Below are 18931 nucleotides of genomic sequence, written 5' to 3'. Positions count from 1 at the left end.
AAGGTTCATGTGACTGTACAAGTATCCTGAGACAGTAAAGAAGTGGAGGTGCATTTCTGTGTCTTTTATTAAAAATTAAGAATCCTAATGAAAGACAAGATTCAACTGTATCAGCCATTTAGACCTTGTATAAGTTTCTCTGTCAGTATTGTCATGAGTGTAAGCTGCACAGAGGAGGAAGTCATGGCAAGACTGTAAACTTCAGTGGTCACTTGTCATGGGTACAAGAAGAAACTGGACAAAAGAGTGACAATAAGGAAGATGGGGCAGAAAGGAAGGTTTGGGGGCTCTTAGAAGATGCATTTCAACCAGTTCACAATTTTATCGTGGACCAGAGAGGAAAGCTATCTCTAAGTAATTTTTCTACATCTTTTTTGGCACCAGATCTTATCCTTCCTTCTGTTCACTATTCTTAGGAATATGGTTTATCACCAGGAGACAACTGGACAATCCTTTGACCTTTAAAACCATTTGTTCCTTCACCCAATGAATATCCACTGTGTGTAAAGAATTAGTCAACTTGTATTGGTATGTGGGGTGTTTGACTAGAAAGTTCACTTGTAGGCTCATCAAAGTTCAAGGGTTTGGTACTGTGTGCTTGTGGTAGCCCAATTAGCCAAGCTGTATATCCCAGCCTCAGAAAGGGATGTTATTGCTTTGGGTCCTCATGGACTATAGATACTTTCAACCTAGGGGGCATTTTTAGAATAAAAGAGGGCTTGAAAGCCACTCGGCTTGGTTAGATTCCCTACCACAAAACCCTTCCTTTAAAATACAGGCAGAACATAAGTAGATGAGTGGATTAAAAAGCTGTGGAATACTATGCAGCAGTAAAAAAGAAGTATGTCTTGGAGGAACCCGGAGAGTATTATGCTCAGCAAAATTAGCCATTAAGTGAAAAATAAGATCACATAATCTCACACATATATGGAATTTAAAGAAAAAAATAAAGTGATAAACAAAATAGATCCAGAGACACAGAAGCATGGAGCAGACTGTCAAACCTCAGAGGGCAGGTGGGGGTGGATGGGTGGGTGGGAAAGAGGTCAATCAAAGGACTTGTATGCATACATACATAACCCATGGACACAAACAATGGGGTTATGAAGGTCTAGAAGGGGTGGGTGCTCGGTAGAGGGCATCAATGGGGGAAAAAGCAGGAAATCTGTAATACTTTAAACAATAAAGACAAATTTACAAAAATAAAGGTAGAATGCAAAAGAGAAGAGTGTAGTTTGGTTTTATTATTATTTGACTTATAATATTTTATGGTTTATTAATATGTACTAGAGGCCTGGTGCATGAAATTATGTACTAGGGTCCCTAGGCCTGGCCAGTGATCAGGGCTCATTTGTGGGGTGACCGGTGGGGCAATCAGGAGGGCCCCCCATGCTGGTCTGGGGCCTGCAGGCTGGGGGCAGCTCCTGCATTGAGCATCTGCCCCCTAGTGGTCAGTGTGCATCATAGCGACCCGTGGTTCCACTGGTAGTTTCTCCGTTAGGTCGATTTGCATATAAGGCTTTAATTATATAGGATTCTTTGATTTGTCTAAGATATCTTTAAAGACTGCTATCATTTTTTCTAAAAACCTACAATAATTCATTAAAATATGGGCCTATGTAGGAAAGTAGTTTAAAGGGCTCATGCTTTTTATGGCAGCCTGGTTTTGTCTGATTTCTCCCGGGCTCAGTAAGTACTGCCTGAAAATAGCCCCTCTCGGAGGAGGAGCACCAGAATCTCATTGCCTGGTGTGCTCACTTTCCCCCAGAGGCCCTCCTTTCTTGTTTTCAGAAATTCTGTCAAAACACTTCAAGCAAAAGGAAAGGTTTCATTTCCCTGATAAGTGTGTGGGGCAATAATGAAAGCTTTCTCATTTCATAATAAGCATTCAAGAGATTTGAAATTAATAAAACTGCAAAAATCCTAGGCTGTTTAAATTGTTACTTTTTCAATTTGAATTTCATTGGGTTGGATGGGATTTGTCAAGTAATTTATAGCCGTATACTTACTGCTTTAACACAACCACTCACTAAAGAAACTTCTCGGCAGCCAAAAGCCCATTAGAAGGGAACTGGTTGAATAGACTAGCACATCTATCCAGTGGAATACGATGGAACCATTTAAGCAAAAAGGCAGTGTCCATATTGAAGCTGGGCAGATCTCAAGATAGCATGTTCAGTGCAAAGGGCAACTCATAGTATAGTACACATAATGGCGTCTTATTTTTCTCCAGTCCATTGCTCTATGACTTGTAGGTGGAGAACTTAAAATATTTTTTTTATACTAAAGGCCTAGTGCACGAAATTCATGCATGGAGGCGGGGGGTTCCTCAGCCCAGCCTGCACCCTCTACAATCTGGGATCAGGCCTAAACTGGCAGTTGGACATCCCAGGGCCACTGGCTCCTAACTGCTCACCTGCCTACCTGCCTGATCACCCCTAACTGCCTCTGCCAGCCTGGTCACCCCCAACTGCCCCCCCCCTGCTGGCTTGGTCACCCACAACTGGTCCCCTGCCAGCCTGGTTGCCCCATGAAGCCTGCTATTCAGTCATTTGGGCTTCCCTCACTAACCACCCTGCCAGCCTGCTGTTTGGTCATTACTGTGACAGCATCCTGGACGATTTGCATATTCGTCTATTATTAGTATAGATCTTTCTCTCCTGTACCCCTCATATGCACACAAACTGGCCTTGCTTTTATTTGTTTATTTTTTTATATATTTTTATTGATTTCGGAGAGAGGAAGGGAAAGGGAAAGAGATAATATCAATAATGAGAAAGAATTGTTGCTTGGCTGCCTCTTAAATGTCCCACACTGGGGATCAAGCCCACAACCTGAGCATGTGTTCTGACAGGGAATTGAACTATGACCTCCTGGTTCATGGATCAGTGTTCAACCACTGAGCCATGCTGGCCAGTCTGGCCTTGCTTTTCTTTAGATCACTAAAGTAAGAGATGTATAGTGTGCCCAGCCAGCACCATTGCCATTTTGCCTAACTCAGGTGTTTTGATTGAACTGCCAGTCACAGATAACTAGTCCTCAGGGTCTGTCTGCACCAGTATTTTTTAATTACCCACTATGTGCACAGCATTGTGTTAGTGTTCTCTTCACATTACTAGTGTGGAAATGGGCACAGAGGAATTAAGTGGTGGCTTGCCCAAGTCACCAATCTAGGCTGTCCAGCGTGGGCTCTCTCTGCTTCTCAGGGCATGCTGGGCTCTTTGCCTGTGCCACATTGCCTCTTTTTGGTGTGCTTGGTTCGGCCATCTGAAAGTATTCTTTTCTACACATGTTGGGCAGCCCAACCCCCAAGGCCTGCTATCTCGTGCTCCAGTTGCCTGCATGCCAGATGGCCCCCCACCCGCCGGAAGTATTGTGCTTGCCTCCGCCTCCTCAGAGGCACTAGAATTTGTCTCTGTTTTGTTTGTAATGCTCACAAGACTGGGCTATTAATCATGCCACAGAGCAGGCGGCACTGTACCTCTGAAATAATGAATTACCGAGCTCCTGCCAAAATGAGTCACACCATGGCCATGAAGGAAACTTATCTCTCTCAGATTTCTCCTCATCTTGTTCCTCCCTCTTCCCTTTCTCGTCTCCTGTGATCTGTCTTGCCAGTTGTAATTGGAGTATTTAAGTTCTGAAGTGTCTTGGGGACTTGCTAATGCACCCAAAGGCTTGAACAAGGCCCATGAAGGACATTTATTCATTTATTGCTCTCTAGCATGGGCAGTTAAGCATAGCTTACAAGCAGCTCTGGATACACACACACACACACACACACACACACACACACACACATATATATATATATATATATATATATATATATATATATGACAAGGAATATAAATGTTCTTTTTGTAAAACAAGAGAACCCCAGGGGGGGAGGGGGGAAGATCCTAATGATGCCATCAAATAAGGGCTTAAGGAAGAAGCTGTGTCTGGCCTGGTCATGTGACACAGGATGCTCTGGAGTTGGGATGGTATGGCCTTTGGTTTGAAGGAGTTGTTTGGGGGCTTGGGGAAAGCCACCTTAGAGGGGATCTGAGATGTTGTGAACTGAATAAAGGCAGCATCTCTTTTCATGGACCCTTTCTGCTTCCCATGGGATAAATCCAAGCTCACCTAACAACTGGGCCCTCTTTCCATTTCCCTACAGTCAAAATGTGCTTCTTCAAATCATTACCATGTGCATATTATCAGTAAGGAATGCTTTGGGCTGTACTTACTTACATTTCAGAATTTTTAAGGCAGGCAGTTCAGAGTTGGTGTGGGGCCTCATTGATGTCTTTAGAACCCAGGCTGCTACCTTTCTGTGCTTTGTTTGTTGACTTACTACCACATGTTTGCAAGAAGAGCATGCTTTTCTTCAAGGCACGAAGAAGTAGGGAAGAATTGTCAAGACATTGACTGTATTTGTCACTTATTTCAGGAAAAGCAAAAGCTTTCTCAGAAGCTCCCAGAAGATGTTTGCCTGTGTCTCATTGGCCACAGCTATGTCACATTCTTAATTGTCATCCTTAACTGTAGGGAAGTCTGGACAGACACACTTAGATTTCCTACACTCATAAATGAAGGTCGCAAAGGAAATGGGGGTTGAAAATGTCTGTTGGGTTAGCCAACAAACAGTATCTGCTACAACCAAATAGAGGGAAATTAGAGAAGATTAAATTGAACAGGCATAGGCAGTCTCACCTAATAGTAGAGGAGAAGGAAATTAATATTCTGGAGGCCACTGTGTGACAGATTTTGGACTACATAGTATGAATATATACCATTCCACATGTGAGTGTTTTCTTTTTAAAAAAAAAAAAAAAAGTGTATGTTCATACAAAGACTTGTGATGGATGTAGCAGCTTTATTTGTAACTAGAGGCCCAGTGCATGAAATTCATACACAAGTAGGGTCCCTAGGCCTGGCCAACCATCAGGGCCGATCAGGGCCTTCCAGCTGCCAGCTGTGGCCTTCCTTCATTCTGTGCCGCCCCCTGGTGGCCAGTACCCGTCATAGTGAGCAATCAAAATCCTGGTCTCCCAGTCAAACTCCTGGGGGAATACTTTGCATATTAGCCTTTTATATATAGATAGCTTAGAATGGAAACCCTCCAAATAGCCACCTTCCATTTCACAGTACAAAACCACTTGATTCCTGCTCCTCTTGATTATAGTGATGGTTTCACAGGAGTATACATATGTCAAACCTTACAAATGATACACTTTAAACATGTGCAGTTAATTCTATGACAGTGTAGAAAGCAGTCGAATAGCAGTGATTTCATGTGATGTAAGCCAGAGATACAATTGAGTGCTAAATTAATTTTTATTGAATTTATTGGGGTGACATTGGTTAATAAAATTATATAGGTTTCAAGTGTACCATTCTCTCTACATCATCTGTATATTGTAGTATGGCTCCACCACCCCAAGTAATGACAAATTAATTTTTAAAACCATGAAAGGAATTGTCGATGAAAGTGAACGAGGCTCTGACTACTTTGAAGCTTCGCAGCTGTAATAGGTTTGTCAAGAGATGACTGAACGGTTTCCCCACGGGCAGTTCTGAAGCAATTACCAGATGTAACCAAGTTCTCCTTTGGCAACTGCATTCATGCTTATGTCCGTGCTTCCTTCTCTTCCAGAGTGACTTGTGGTCTCTGGGAATCACCGCTATCGAGATGGCAGAAGGTGCTCCCCGTAAGTATCTTCCTCCAGGTGAAATCGGTTGCTGTCCGCTCTGCAGGTACTGAAGCTTCTGTGCCAGGAGCCGAGGTAGCTTTACTTCTGCTACACTGAGCCCAGCATGGATTCTCGCTGGCATATTTAGAAAGCAGTCATCTTAAATCAACCAGAAGTCCATTCATTTCCGAGTGGTGTGAGGATCTTGAATTTATGAGGGAAAAGGAAAAAGAAAGGGGAGGCAAACTTTGGGGAAATTTATTTGTTTTACAGATTCGGTGTAGTTGATTTTTGAACTATTCTTCACTTAACCACAAAACTGGGACCAACCCACAAAAACTGTAAACTCTCACAAACTGTCAATGCTGATTTCCAGTGAATGTGTTCCACAAACACTGATACCTGACTGCTTTCACTCCTATTAAAATGCTGATGGTTAGATTTTTAGCTTTCCCTACTTATTTCAGGCAGTGTGGCCAGGATTTGGAATATTCCTTGAGATCTGGAATATGGCACTGCAGAGAGCCTCTGCCAGGCCATGAGCAATTCCTCACAGATTCCCGTGCAGCAGGCACAACTGACCACAGGCTTCGCTGCTGCCTCGCACTGAGGCTTATGCCTTCCAAGGGCCACTCCCCATCAGTGACGAGCATGGCAGGGATCTAGGGCAGACCCTTTGTAGGCAACTTTCACTCCTATTTTTATTCCTTAGTTTCCTTACACTGTAGCACTCTTCTGCCTACTTTTCTCCCTCTCACCTTCAGCCAATCAGATTTGCACAACAATCTGATGACTTCCTCAGCCTTCCCCGGCTCCCTCCCTACTTCCTTTGAGGCAGAAATTGCCCCCTCTCACATCTAATAACTCCTTGGTGGCTGCTTCTCAGAGGCTCCTAATTGCATGACAGGTTGTTATGTGCATGTGGTTCTTTTTACCGTCAAGTCATCACCCTAGAGTTGATAGAATTATCTGAAGCTTGATTGATTTGGAGTCTTTGTTGACAACTTCCCCTCATCCACTATGTTAAAAGGCATTTATGAATCATAAAAAACAATATATTACAGTCTCAAAACCATACTGTCACTCTTGATAAGTAGTTGAAGGGGCTAAAAATAAGCTTCAACCCTCAGAATTCTTTAGCTTTGGGGGAGAATATATTCTTATTCTAGGCACAAAGGAAAAGATACTCCCAGCTGTTTGAAAAGTAAACTAGTGAAATATTGTGCTTAAAATAAGAATGTTTGAGTGCTTTCACTGTAAACGATAATGTCATGTTTACAAGTTGAGATATTTTTATAATTTTCCTGCCAGACTGCGTTTGCCTTAATCCTGTGGGCTTCCTGGAGCCAGGGAATGAAATGAAACATAAAAACCATCATAAACCCACGAAAAGCCATTCAGGATATTTGGAAATACAGAGGGAAAGGTGTCTGGTCTAGTGTTTTATATTCCAAAAATCTAGGTAGATAACATTGTATTTGGATGAGCCCTTGGTGTATAAAAAGACCATGGATGATCAAAAAATCCTGTTTTGACACTTAAGATTTTAATCATTAAATAACTTCATTTCCCTTGATGCTGTTTACTTTGAATCTTAGATGGTTATTTACAGTAAAGGGAAGACTGTGGACCCTCTAACTTCGTACTCTTAAATATAAAGGCACAGTAGAAACGTTACTCTCTAGCTGAAACGTGTTGTGTTTTATGAGGCTTGTAGCTGGCCAACGGCTCTGCTAGGCGCTCACCATATAGAGGCTTTGTGATCTCTCCCCTCTGCTCACTGGTCATGCGAGCACTCGGGAGCCGTGTGGGGACACTGGCTGCACAGCCAGGGTGAGCTTGGCCTGCGTGTGGCCTCCTGGCTGGAGCTGGCCCTCATTTGGTCTCTTGCAGCTCTTTGTGACATGCACCCGATGCGAGCCCTCTTCCTCATCCCCCGGAACCCTGCACCGAGGCTGAAGTCTAAGAAATGGTGAGTTTGTTCTTCCATGTTTTACAGATCCAAGGGCAGGGCTTTCCTGTGATAATGGTTTTGGGGGGTTAACTCAGATACTTAGGTCCTGCTGACAGGATTAGACTATACACACTAACACTTGGTGAGTGATTATTTTACATATGGATCATTCATCTTAAAATACCTATTGAGATCTCCCCCTTATCTATGGATTTACTTTCTGAGATTTCAGTTACCTGCAGTCAAATGCTGTCCAAAAATATTTTATTTTCCCATCCATGGGCATCATCACGACTCCATGATCCATGATCACCCGGAGCAGGTTATCCTCCATAGTCTAACGCTGCATCACAATGCCTAATCACTCACCCCACTTCATCTCATCGCGAAGGCATCGGGTCGTCTGACATCATCACAGGAAGAAAAGTGACTGTGTTACAATAAAATATTTAAAAAGAAAGAGACACACAGTCACATAACTTCCATTGCAGTTATTATTGTAATTGTTCTGTTTCATTTTTAGTTATTGTTATTAATCTCTTACTGTACCTAATTTATAAGTTAAACTTTATCATAGGTATGTATGTATGTGTGTATGTATGTATGCATGTATAATTAAGAACATAGTATATATAGTGTTCTGTACTAACCATAGTTTCAGGCAGCTGCTGGGGGTTTCAGAATGCATCTCCGTGGGAAAGGGGGTACTATTGATTTGCACAGCAGGTCTTTATCCCCACACCTTTCAGGTAAAAGAGCTCTTAGCTAAAATGGGTAGTTAAGCCCAGCCATCCTGGCTCAGTGGTTGAGCATCGACCTATGAACCTGGAGGTCACAGTTCGATTCCAGGTCAGAGACATACCCAGGTTATGGGTTTGATCCCCAATATGGGACATGCAGAAGGCAGCCCATCAATGATTCTTTCTCATCATTGATGTTTCTGTCTCTCTCTCCCTCTCTCTTCCTCTTTGAAATCAATAAAAATATACTTAAAAATTAAAATTAAGTATATATATATGTGTGTGTGTGTGTGTGTGTGTGTATATATATATATGTGTGTGTGTGTGTGTGTGTGTATACATATATATATATATATATATATATATATATATATACACATATATATATATATATATATATAAATATAAATGGGTAGTCAAACCCAAGTAATATCTCTTCTGGAAGCACAATCCAGATAGGGTGATAGTTCAGAGAGTCTGCCTGTTAGATTGGCTTACTGTTCTTCTACATTTTAAGACAATAATTCTATAAGTGCATACACACACCTGGTGGTATATGAGATGATTTCATAGGTCTGTCCAAGAACATTTATAATTTTGGGTTTTTCTATTGCTTTCTCTTATGACAGGTGATACCAGCTTCTTATTTTGGGTAGTGGTATAACCTTGCTGTTTAATAAACTTATTCACATAAAAGAAGTGACTTAAAGTAAAATACTAAGTGAATTCTGGTATGGGGGTGTAAAGGTATAGTGCGAATTATTAGTAGTAAAGTTTGAGAAACAGAGTTTCATAAATAGGTTGGACTTCCGACATGTGCTTATATGAGGGTCTTTGTGCTTTATTAGCCTGTAACAAAAATGCATCACTCCCTCCGTTAGCCCTGTGGCTGTGGTATCCTCCCTGTTGTGTATCCTTAAACCTCTGATTCCCCTTGCACAGGTGTCAATTCCTGACCATCTATGCCCTCCTGTCCTTTTTCAGAGCATGAGGGACAGACTCTCTGCCCTCCTCTCATGCCACTTCATGATCAGGCCCTTGCCTGGAGCCCCTCCTGTTTCTCACCCACTCGCAGTTTCACCCTCCACTATTCAGAGAGCAGTCTTGATCAATATCAGTCACTCAAAAATGGCACAGCCACCCGGGGGGAGCAGAGACGGGCACACTGCACCGAGGAAAGGAAGGAGACTGCCAGAAGGGCCGGCAGCCCTGGAGTTGCCAAGGCTGCAGGAAGAGAGAGGGAGAGTTGCTATTGGTAACCAGCATCCTCCGCTCCTGCTTCTCTCTCCAAGGGTCACTGTGATGTGAGACCATTCTCTCCCCAGCAACAGCCTCCCATTGGGCACCGGCACAGCCTGTGATCACCCGGTGCTCAGGCCCTGCTTCCTCCTTTCTCCCTGGAACAGACAGACTCCGGGGGGGGGGGGGGGGGGGAGGCAACGCAGTTCTGTCCCCTGGAAGCGGCAGTGGCTCTACGGAGCCTTCTGCCAGGTTTCTGCTTGGCATTCACACATAGCCTGCTGTACACAGTGGGGTCCACTCACCCTGTTCCCTCTTCTCTCCCTGTCCTGCCCCTGGACAGCCGTGTCCAGCTTCCCACAGCCGACAAGTGGGTTTTCTTTGAGCAGCTACACACCATATGTCAGAAATATTGGCAAACATATCTACAGCGTTTATGTGTGTTGGTACATGTACTTACATGTAATGGGCACTATTTTAAGTATTTGGTACAAATTAACTCATTTAGTTATCACAGCAGTCTTTTGAGAAAAGTACTTAATCTCCCTCTTTGCAGGCAGGGAAACTGAAGCACAGAGAAGTTGTATAATTTGCCCAAAATCACATAGTAAGTGATAGAACCTAAGGGAGGGGGGGGGGGATGGATAGTTCTGGGAAATACACATTTTAAAGGTCAAATTGCATGTAGGGAGTCAGTCCTATGATTACCAACAACTTTTAGCCTGTCTGGTTATAATGATTAACATAACAATCTTTCAGGCATTTTTAATTCCTTTAGCACAATTTAATATGTAAGCAGGAAAAATCTGGTAGGATAAAGTGTTCAGCGACACTGGTATTATAAGAACTAGTGTCTCAGACTACAAGCACCCATCATTAACATTTATCTCTCCATGCCAACCCTGGTGAAATTAGTGTTACTAATCTTAGGCATTAAAAAAAGAAGAAGAAGAAGACAGAACTAAATTACTGGCAGCAGAGATTCTAACAATAAAGTTATATAAATGTACTTTAAACCCGTAAGACTGCTCAGCAAATAGCCAGGTAGTGTTCAACATAGGTGGTGTTTTTCGTTTTAATTAAATGTGTAATTAAGTATATTGATTCTTTGGTCACACCCACTCAAAAAAGAGATGATGAAGCTTTCTTTGAAGACTTGTAAGTCAGCATTATGTTCTCTTCAAACACAGTGCCGTTTGAAGAAGGTGTGGGACACATTGCCAGCTTTGTGGTTCTGTGTCCAGGTCCACCCCTTGGACCTAAAGTTGTCCTCTTGAATATCTTTTGAGGTTCTTTCCTTCTGGGAGAGAGTCTGGAGAAGTGACTCTGAGATGGACTGGTTCCATTGAACATCTTCAACATTCTCATCCTGGAGGTTTCTCTGAGTTTGTGAGGTGTCAGTACTGGGGAATGGCATGGACAGTCTATTAAGTCTGGATAGCTCCTTTTTAAATTGGGTGTGATTTCTTTTATTTATCATCCTCTAATTAATAGCTGACCACTTTGTGAAAAATGAGCACTTCCTTCTAGTTAGAAGCAGGAAAAAGAGAGCTGCCATTTGCATTCTTTGTGCATGTTTAATAGCTTCCTGTCTGTTTTGTTTACATCTTCCTAATATTGATTTTCTACCTAGAAAAGCACCGTGTGGAGTTTGTTTATTTCTTTCTGCAGGTTAACCTCATTCTCCTAAGTTGATTCCTTAGGAGAGTCCATTAATTCATTATGGGGTGTGTGTTTTTTGTTGTTGTTTTTTTTACAAGGTCTCTCCTTAGGTGATAATCACATTTGTGCCTCCACAGATTTACCTGATAGATCTGAGAAAAACAACATAATAAAACAATATCTACTCTCCAAGCCCCCCTTTCTGTCCCTCATGATTTGAAGGTAGCCCTAGGACAGCTCTTGTCCAATAACCATTCAGGCAACATTTGTTCATCAAAGATATCAGAGCAGGTAGTGTGCTCATGATACAAATATGACTCAAGCACATCCAAACACAGGATTTCCAGTGTGGAGGAAGCAGGTAATGGCTGTAGGACATACAGGGTGCATAGAATGTCCATCCTGTTACATGATTTACAGTCCAATCCTGATTCATCTCGAGTTGACCCCAAGCATAGCAGGTTACCTTTACTTTTATAATATGTTTTTAAAAGCTTGGGCATAGTTTAGAAATTTAGAAAGGAAAAATATAAAAAACTCAGTACTTTAAAAACGTGGGAAAAGGTGAGAAACTGCTTTGACCTGGGCAGGACTAAAGTGGTGCACATGTGAATGTCCTCTCACATTTGAATCTTGAAGAGCACGCTCACCATTATGTGCTGTGTGGTGTCAAGGCCTTAAGTAAATACACACCACACACATACACACACTGAGGGCCTGCTGGGAAACTTGGGAAAGGCTGGCTCCTGGAATGCGCTCCTGTAAGACCACAGTGCTTCACAAGAGGGCGACAGAGAGCGCAAAATTGGTTCCCTCCAGCTCTGAGCAGGGTAGGGATAGTGAGTAGGGTGACTAGGGTGACTAGGGTTCTGCAGAGGTCTCTGAAGGTAAAGTGCCATATTAGCAATGGAACACCTTGGACAAGTCCGCTATAGAGTCATGAGCTTAATTTTATTTATCATGCTGGAACTTTCAGCAGGAACATGCATGCTCCATTCGTGAATCATAGCTAAAGTCCATTAATTTCGACCTGCTGCCCTAATCATTGGTGTGGTATCTCTCACCAGCGCTCCCCTGCCCCTGTGGCAAAGGAGGAAATATTGCCTTCCAGATATGAACTTAGTCCCTTAAAGCTAAATTTCTAAGTCCGTGGGTTGATAACAAGCATATGCATACATCCTGATTTAGTTAATTGGAAAGCAGAGTTCAAAAGTGACTCTGAAATTACCAGTTAAAAATTTTGCCAGGTCAGCTGAAACCGGTTTGGCTCAGTGGTAGAGCATCAGTCTGCGGACTGAAAGGTCCCGGGTTCGATTCCAGTCAGGGGTATGTACGTTGGTTGCGGGCACATCCCCGGTAGGGGGTGTGCAAGAGGCAGCTGGTTGATGTTTCTCTCTCATTGACATTTCTAGCTTTCTATCTCTCTCCCTTCCTCTCTGTAAAAAATCAATAAAATATTTTTTTTTTAAAAATTTTTTGCCAGGTCAAGTTCACTCTCCCATAGAAGAATCTTGTTCATTTTCACAAAATGGACTCCTCTATCCAACCTTGGTTTTACTTTTTTCATATTGCATTTTCTGTCTCATTTAGATATCTCACTTCAGTGTCCCCTGACATACAGTGTGCTCACTCCCAACTGGAGTTTTTCACTGATTTTATAACCTCCCTGAACTGTCCTTTCCCCAGAGTGATTTCTTCCTGATTCTTTAAGACCCAGCAGTGGTTCTCTCATTCCCATAGAATTTCCAAGTCTGATTCCCAATGGGCTCTTTCTTTCTCTGATTTCCTTTTGGTTTCCTGTGAGATATTATGTATGAATTGTGAAAAAAAAAAATACTTTCACGTATAATCACTACCATAAAAGCCATGAATTGTGTGTTGATGGTGATGACGCCTTTTTACCCTATTGTACCTAATAAAGGGCTAGACCCACTTTGGGATGGGTCGATCTCTACATTGGCTGATTGGACCTATTTTCCTTTTTCTAATTTTTTTTATTCTAGCGTTTCAAAAAATATGTCTGCCTTTCTTCGGATTGTCTTTTTAACCTGTGGTTCGTCTCTTTTGTCTGACAGGTCAAAGAAATTCCAGTCATTTATTGAGAGCTGCTTGGTGAAGAATCATAGCCAGCGACCAGCAACAGAGCAACTGATGAAGCACCCGTTTATACGAGACCAACCTAATGAACGACAGGTTCGCATTCAACTCAAGGACCATATCGATAGAACAAAGAAGAAGCGAGGCGAGAAAGGTTAGAGGCACATTTGTATTCCAGCCAGGGAAACAAAAGATGGAGTGGGTCCCGAGCTCTTGATGTATTTGGAGGTGACTTGGGAGGGTTTCTAACGGGCCTGCATTATTCTTTCTTGTGAGGGGCTGCCTCTGAGATCACAGCCTGTGGGCATCAATGGAGTGAGACTGCTGAATGGAATCTTTCATGAGAGAATAGAACCGAGAGAAATATCACCTTTTCCAGGCACTGAACAAAGAGTCATGTTGAGTGATACTATGAAGTGGTTTAATACGACAAGTGGTTTTCTTCATTCAAATGAATATTCATGTTTTGAAGACTGAAGATCTACCGAAGACAGACAACCTAAAAAATCTAGTTGACATTTCTCGGTACTGGCAGTCTTCAACATTTAAAGAATTTGTGCACTGAGGCTCATTTCTAATTTAGTTATTTGGAAGTCAGAATGAATGTTCTTATCATCTCAGTGTTATAAATGAGATTGCCAGGCCTTTTTTTTTCTTTTGAATCTGGAAGATCATTTAATGCATTTCTTAATTTATAGATTCAAAAACGTATCTCTCATGGCTCTGGCTGTTATACCACACTGTTTTTTCACTACATTATTGGAAAGGACATCAATCCAAACTTGAGGTCCTAGGACTGTTTGAATAGAGACTCAAAAATTCCTTAATTAATATCCTGACCAATGTAACCATGCATTTGGTCTGGGGCAGGTTTTATGTCTTCTTGGGCTGGGAGGTAGGGAAGGTTGAGATAGGGAATGAAAGAGGATAGACAGTGGGAAAAGGAGGGGGAAGCTGGCACTGAAGTCACAGTAAGGAGGCCATTTAGAGCTCGCAAGGTGAGCATTGAGTGTGCAGGGAGTGGAGAATAGAGAGGAAGGCCAGGGATGGGGATGGGAGGAACTTGGTGATATGCTTTTCCTTGCCTCAATCCTCTCCACCTCTCTCCTTTGTTCTGCACAATCCAGAAGGAGTAGTGGAAGGTGATGGGCAGCCTAGGACAGGGTTGCTCTCTTTTTATTTGGTCTTCCTTCTTCTTTGCCTCTGAAGTTAATATCTAATGTGGCAAGGTATGATCAGGAACCTAGGGGGTGAGGTACTGAGCAGTGCAGGAATCAAGATTAGGCAGAGGTCAGATCACCAGAGGGCTTGGAGAGGAGGAGAAATCCTCGTGAAGGTTCAAGAGAAGAGATCCTCCTTTGTTGTCCATCTGGAGACTCAGGAAAATATGTGATCAGGTTAGGTTCAGGAGCAGGAGGTTAGAAGGCTTAGCCAAAAGAGAGGTCCACCTCCAGATGTTTGTGATAGAGAAGGACAAGATGTCAATTAGAACTAAGGTGCTGGGGATGGGGCAGCCCAAGCTGGAGGAACTAGGCATGAAAAGAAATAGTTAAGTGATAGTCAAAAAGGACTGATTTTTTTTTTTCAACTCTTTACTTATTAATAGTAGTCTTGGACCACTCTGTGAAGTCATAATTTTAAAGGAAGTAATTTAGGGTGGTGAGTGAGACATGCAACCATTCAAGGCACTTTCTCTACAAAAGGAAGTTTCTTTTACTGTGGATACATAAAGTAGGTTAAGTAGTCAGAATTTTGTTTTCAGACTCAAATTTTAAGTTCAGATTCTAGTCTACTCTTTCATAGTTACGTGATCTTCCCCCAATTTTCTAATCTTTAAAATAGAACTGGATTTATTATAATGATTAGTGTTGTCTGGCATTGTTGCAAAGATTAACTGTGATAGTACATGTAAATCGCTTCATACAATGCCTGGCACATAGACATATTCGATAAATATTGGCTATTCTTATTTAAATGATTCTTTGTTGACCTATAACTTTTCAGTACCATCCAGGATTACTTTCTGCGAACTCTCTGCCTCTGACCTGTAAGGATGAATAAAGTGTGTGCCTTAGGTTGTCTTCACATTTTGTTGATATAAACTAGAATGTGAGTCAGAACTCTCTACCCCATGAAAACAGACTATGTTGAATGTGTTCCTTCTTTGCAAAATAGAAGAGAGGAGTTCTGATAGTAGGTATACTTAACTCTCCTTCTATTATCATATATTTGACCCCTTTACCCTCTTCTACCTTCCTTGACTCCCCTTCCCCTTTGGTAACAACCATAGAATCTAATAAATTTTTATTTTATTTATTATTATTATTAGAGAGAGAGAGCGAGAGAGAAACATTTATGTGAGAGAGAAACATCAATAGGTTGCCTTCTCTACGTGCTCCAACCAGTGATCAAACTCACAACCCAGGCATGTGCCCTGACTGAGAATTGAACTGGCAATCTTTTGGTGCACAGAATGATGCTCAATTAATTGAGCCTCTCCAGGCGGGTGAATCAAATAATTTTAATGTTCATTGCTTTATGATATTTTTGCCTGATATTATTTTTTTAATAGATTGATGCATGCTGATTTAAGCCAGTGTTATAAAAGCAATCAAACCACATTCTGAAGAAGTATTACAGTTAACAAGCCTGATAAATTAAGGTTTTACCCTAGAGAGTACAAATAATTGGATTAATTGGGTGCCTTTTTCCCTTGCTATAATTACCTTTAATAGATAAATTTTCTGCATTTTACTTTGAACTCTGTTTATTGAAAGTTGGAAATATTAAACTTTTAATGTGGAATATTGAGACACTTTATGAAGGTTCTCTATGTAAGTAGCCTAAATATATGAAGCTAACTTGTGATTTTAGAAAATATGCTTGAAGTTATCTCATTTTCAGCTTCATTTAATTATCCCTTTAATGGCTAAATGGTATGGAAAGCAGTGGGGGGAAGGGTGGTCTTCTCAGCCTGGGAGCCCTTAGGGAATGTCCAATTTATGGCTTAGGCCCGCCATGGCCATTGCTCTGGCCAGCCATGAGCCAGCTTCTCTCTGAGTAGCCCTCCCCCTGTAGAAGCACACTGACCACCAGGGGGCAGTTCCTACATTGAGCGTTTGCCCCCTGGTGGTCAGTGCACGTCCTAGCAACCAGTCACTCTGCCCTTAGGGACAATTTGCATATTACCCTTTTATTATATAGGGTGCTATAGTCCTCAGCATGCCCCTGGTGGTAACATAACCAAATTGCATTTTTAGTTCCTTTAGGGGTACACAAATATTTTCCAAGTGATAATTACTAACCCACAGCTATGAAAGGATAACAGTAATACGACACTACTCTTTCTTGCTTAAAATCAAAAGCTACATGCATGGTTTATATAAGGAACAGCAAGCCATATATATATATATATATATATATATATATATATATATATATATATATATATATATATATATATATATCAGACCTGCTGGCCTTTCTCACTCCATCTGCTTTTTTCACACCCAGACATCTCACCACTCATGTCATTGTTTTCTGAATACGCTGTGCACTATAACACTGTCAGCCACAGTCAGTTGGTTATGTTGCTTAGAATGCCCTTTTTCACCACTTTCCACTACCATCTGCCTGGAAGAGAGCCACTGACCTTCCAAGGCCCACCTATTTCCTCCTCAAAGATTTCATGTCCCCTTCCCCATCATGACCAGTGAACTCGGCTGATTCTTTCTCTGATATCGTATTGCTATTTTTGTGTACTTCTATTTAGCATATAATATGTTGGAAAGAACACTAGTTTTAAAATTGGGAAAAGTTTGTATTGAATTCTAAATCCAAGTTCCAGATTTATTAATTAGATGACATTGGTCATATTTCTTATCCTCTTATAATCTCAGTGTCTTCACTTGAAACGTGGGTATTATGTTAAAGGATTATTATGAGAAATAAATAGGAGAACATCGGTAAAGTGTTAAGTATGGTGACTGGCATGGGAGATACCCAACAAAGGTTAGTTCCCTTTCTTTATAATAAGTAATCAGGGGCTCTGATTACTTATTTATCCATCTTGCCCATTAAATTTTGATCTCCTGCAAAGCAAAGACTCAGTCTTAATCATTATTGCATGTTAACTTGCTTAACATATTATTGAATTAAATTGATGTCCCCAGAGGGTCAATCAAAACACATTTAACCATATTTTTAGTATCACATACTGTCAAAAGTTTCTTTCTGATATTTGTCATGATATCTAAAGGCAATTTGTGAGTCCATATAAGTCCTATTAAAACTCCTACTTGAAAAATTATTAAATCTCGCAATAAGTTAACTGGACCAATGAAAGATTCATTTAGCTGGTTCTACATTGTGAGTCAACACAAACTGAAAGGTGATTTTTCAGTTCCTTGTCTTCACCTTTGTATGAGCACTGGGCATTGGAAACAGAGATCTTGAGTCAGGCGGGACAGGCTTGGGTATGATTAATTCCATGTACTTGGATGCAGCTAATGGGAACTTTCGGAGCCCAACTCAGGGTGCCTGTCTCTGCTCAGCATTAATAACAACTCTTTGGACCTCGGTTTATTGATATATGAAATGAAGGATTGGACTTCACAGGGCTGTAGTTTCCTTGTTATGCACTAACCTGTGAGTCTCTCTTTAGATGAGACCGAATACGAGTACAGCGGAAGTGAGGAAGAAGAGGAGGAGAATGACTCGGGAGAGCCCAGGTAGGAGCGCAAGAGCCACATCTTCTCATTTCCACCTTCTGAATTGTGCTTGTGATTCACTTCCTATTGATTTATAGGTTCTTTTTTTTTTTTTTTTTTTTAAGAGTCCCAGCATGATGGTCTTATTTAATTTATTGCCTACAAACATGCTTGTTCATTTGGGAAATTTTCCCTAGGCAGACTCATGAAAATGTGGAAATCAGCATATTCTTTACCTTGTTCCCCAAATTTTGGTCTCTGTTCTTTTTTTAAAAATATTTTTTTTATTGATTTTTTTACAGAGAGGAAAGGAGAGGGATAGAGAGTTAGAAACATCGATGAGAGAGAAGCATCGATCAGCTGCCTCCTGCACAACCCCAACCAGGGATGTGCCCGCAACCAAGGTACATGCCCTTGACCAGAATCGAACCAAGGATCTTTCAGTCCGAAAGCCAACGCTTTATCCAGTGAGCCAAACCAGTTTCGGTGATGGTCTCTATTCTAAGGCCTTGTTTCTTCACATCTGTAATGTGTAGAATGGGCAGCAGGCGATCATCTGAGTGATACAGGACTAAAACCACCTAAAACTACATCTTTCTGGAGACCTACGTGGTATTTTTGGACATGAGTCATTCAATTCATACCTTTGAGAAGGCCATTTGGGCAGCCACTGTTCTTGTCACAGGCCTCGGTATTTTCACCCCACAGCCTAATTCAAGAGGAAACCATTTCCAGAAAATCAAATTATACTCTAGCACTGAACCCTAAATAGAGACTTTCATGCCCACTCCTGTTGTCATGTTGTCAGACCCCAGAATCAAGTGCTGCTTAATTATTATCATCTCTACCTTT

At 41.5% G+C, this 18931-nt stretch overlaps 1 protein-coding gene across 10 annotated transcripts in view; it reads left to right on the top strand.

Moving 5' to 3' along the window:
- Positions 1-18931, top strand: part of TNIK (TRAF2 and NCK interacting kinase) — a 340325-nt gene that overhangs the window by 225848 nt on the left and 95546 nt on the right. For all 10 annotated transcript variants that reach the window (XR_006742037.1, XM_036448484.2, XM_036448486.2 and 7 more), the window contains exons 8-11: positions 5642-5696; positions 7572-7650; positions 13349-13524; positions 18034-18100. Coding sequence is in view for 9 of the 10 variants with exons in the window: in XM_036448484.2 (XP_036304377.1) it covers positions 5642-5696; positions 7572-7650; positions 13349-13524; positions 18034-18100 (377 nt within the window). In the remaining variant the exon portion in view is untranslated. The remainder of the gene's footprint in view (positions 1-5641; positions 5697-7571; positions 7651-13348; positions 13525-18033; positions 18101-18931) is intronic.

The sequence above is a fragment of the Pipistrellus kuhlii genome, unplaced genomic scaffold (genome assembly GCF_014108245.1).
Source record: "Pipistrellus kuhlii isolate mPipKuh1 unplaced genomic scaffold, mPipKuh1.p scaffold_m20_p_2, whole genome shotgun sequence".
NCBI lineage: Eukaryota > Metazoa > Chordata > Mammalia > Chiroptera > Vespertilionidae > Pipistrellus > Pipistrellus kuhlii.
This window is presented reverse-complemented; position numbering and strand designations above follow the sequence as displayed.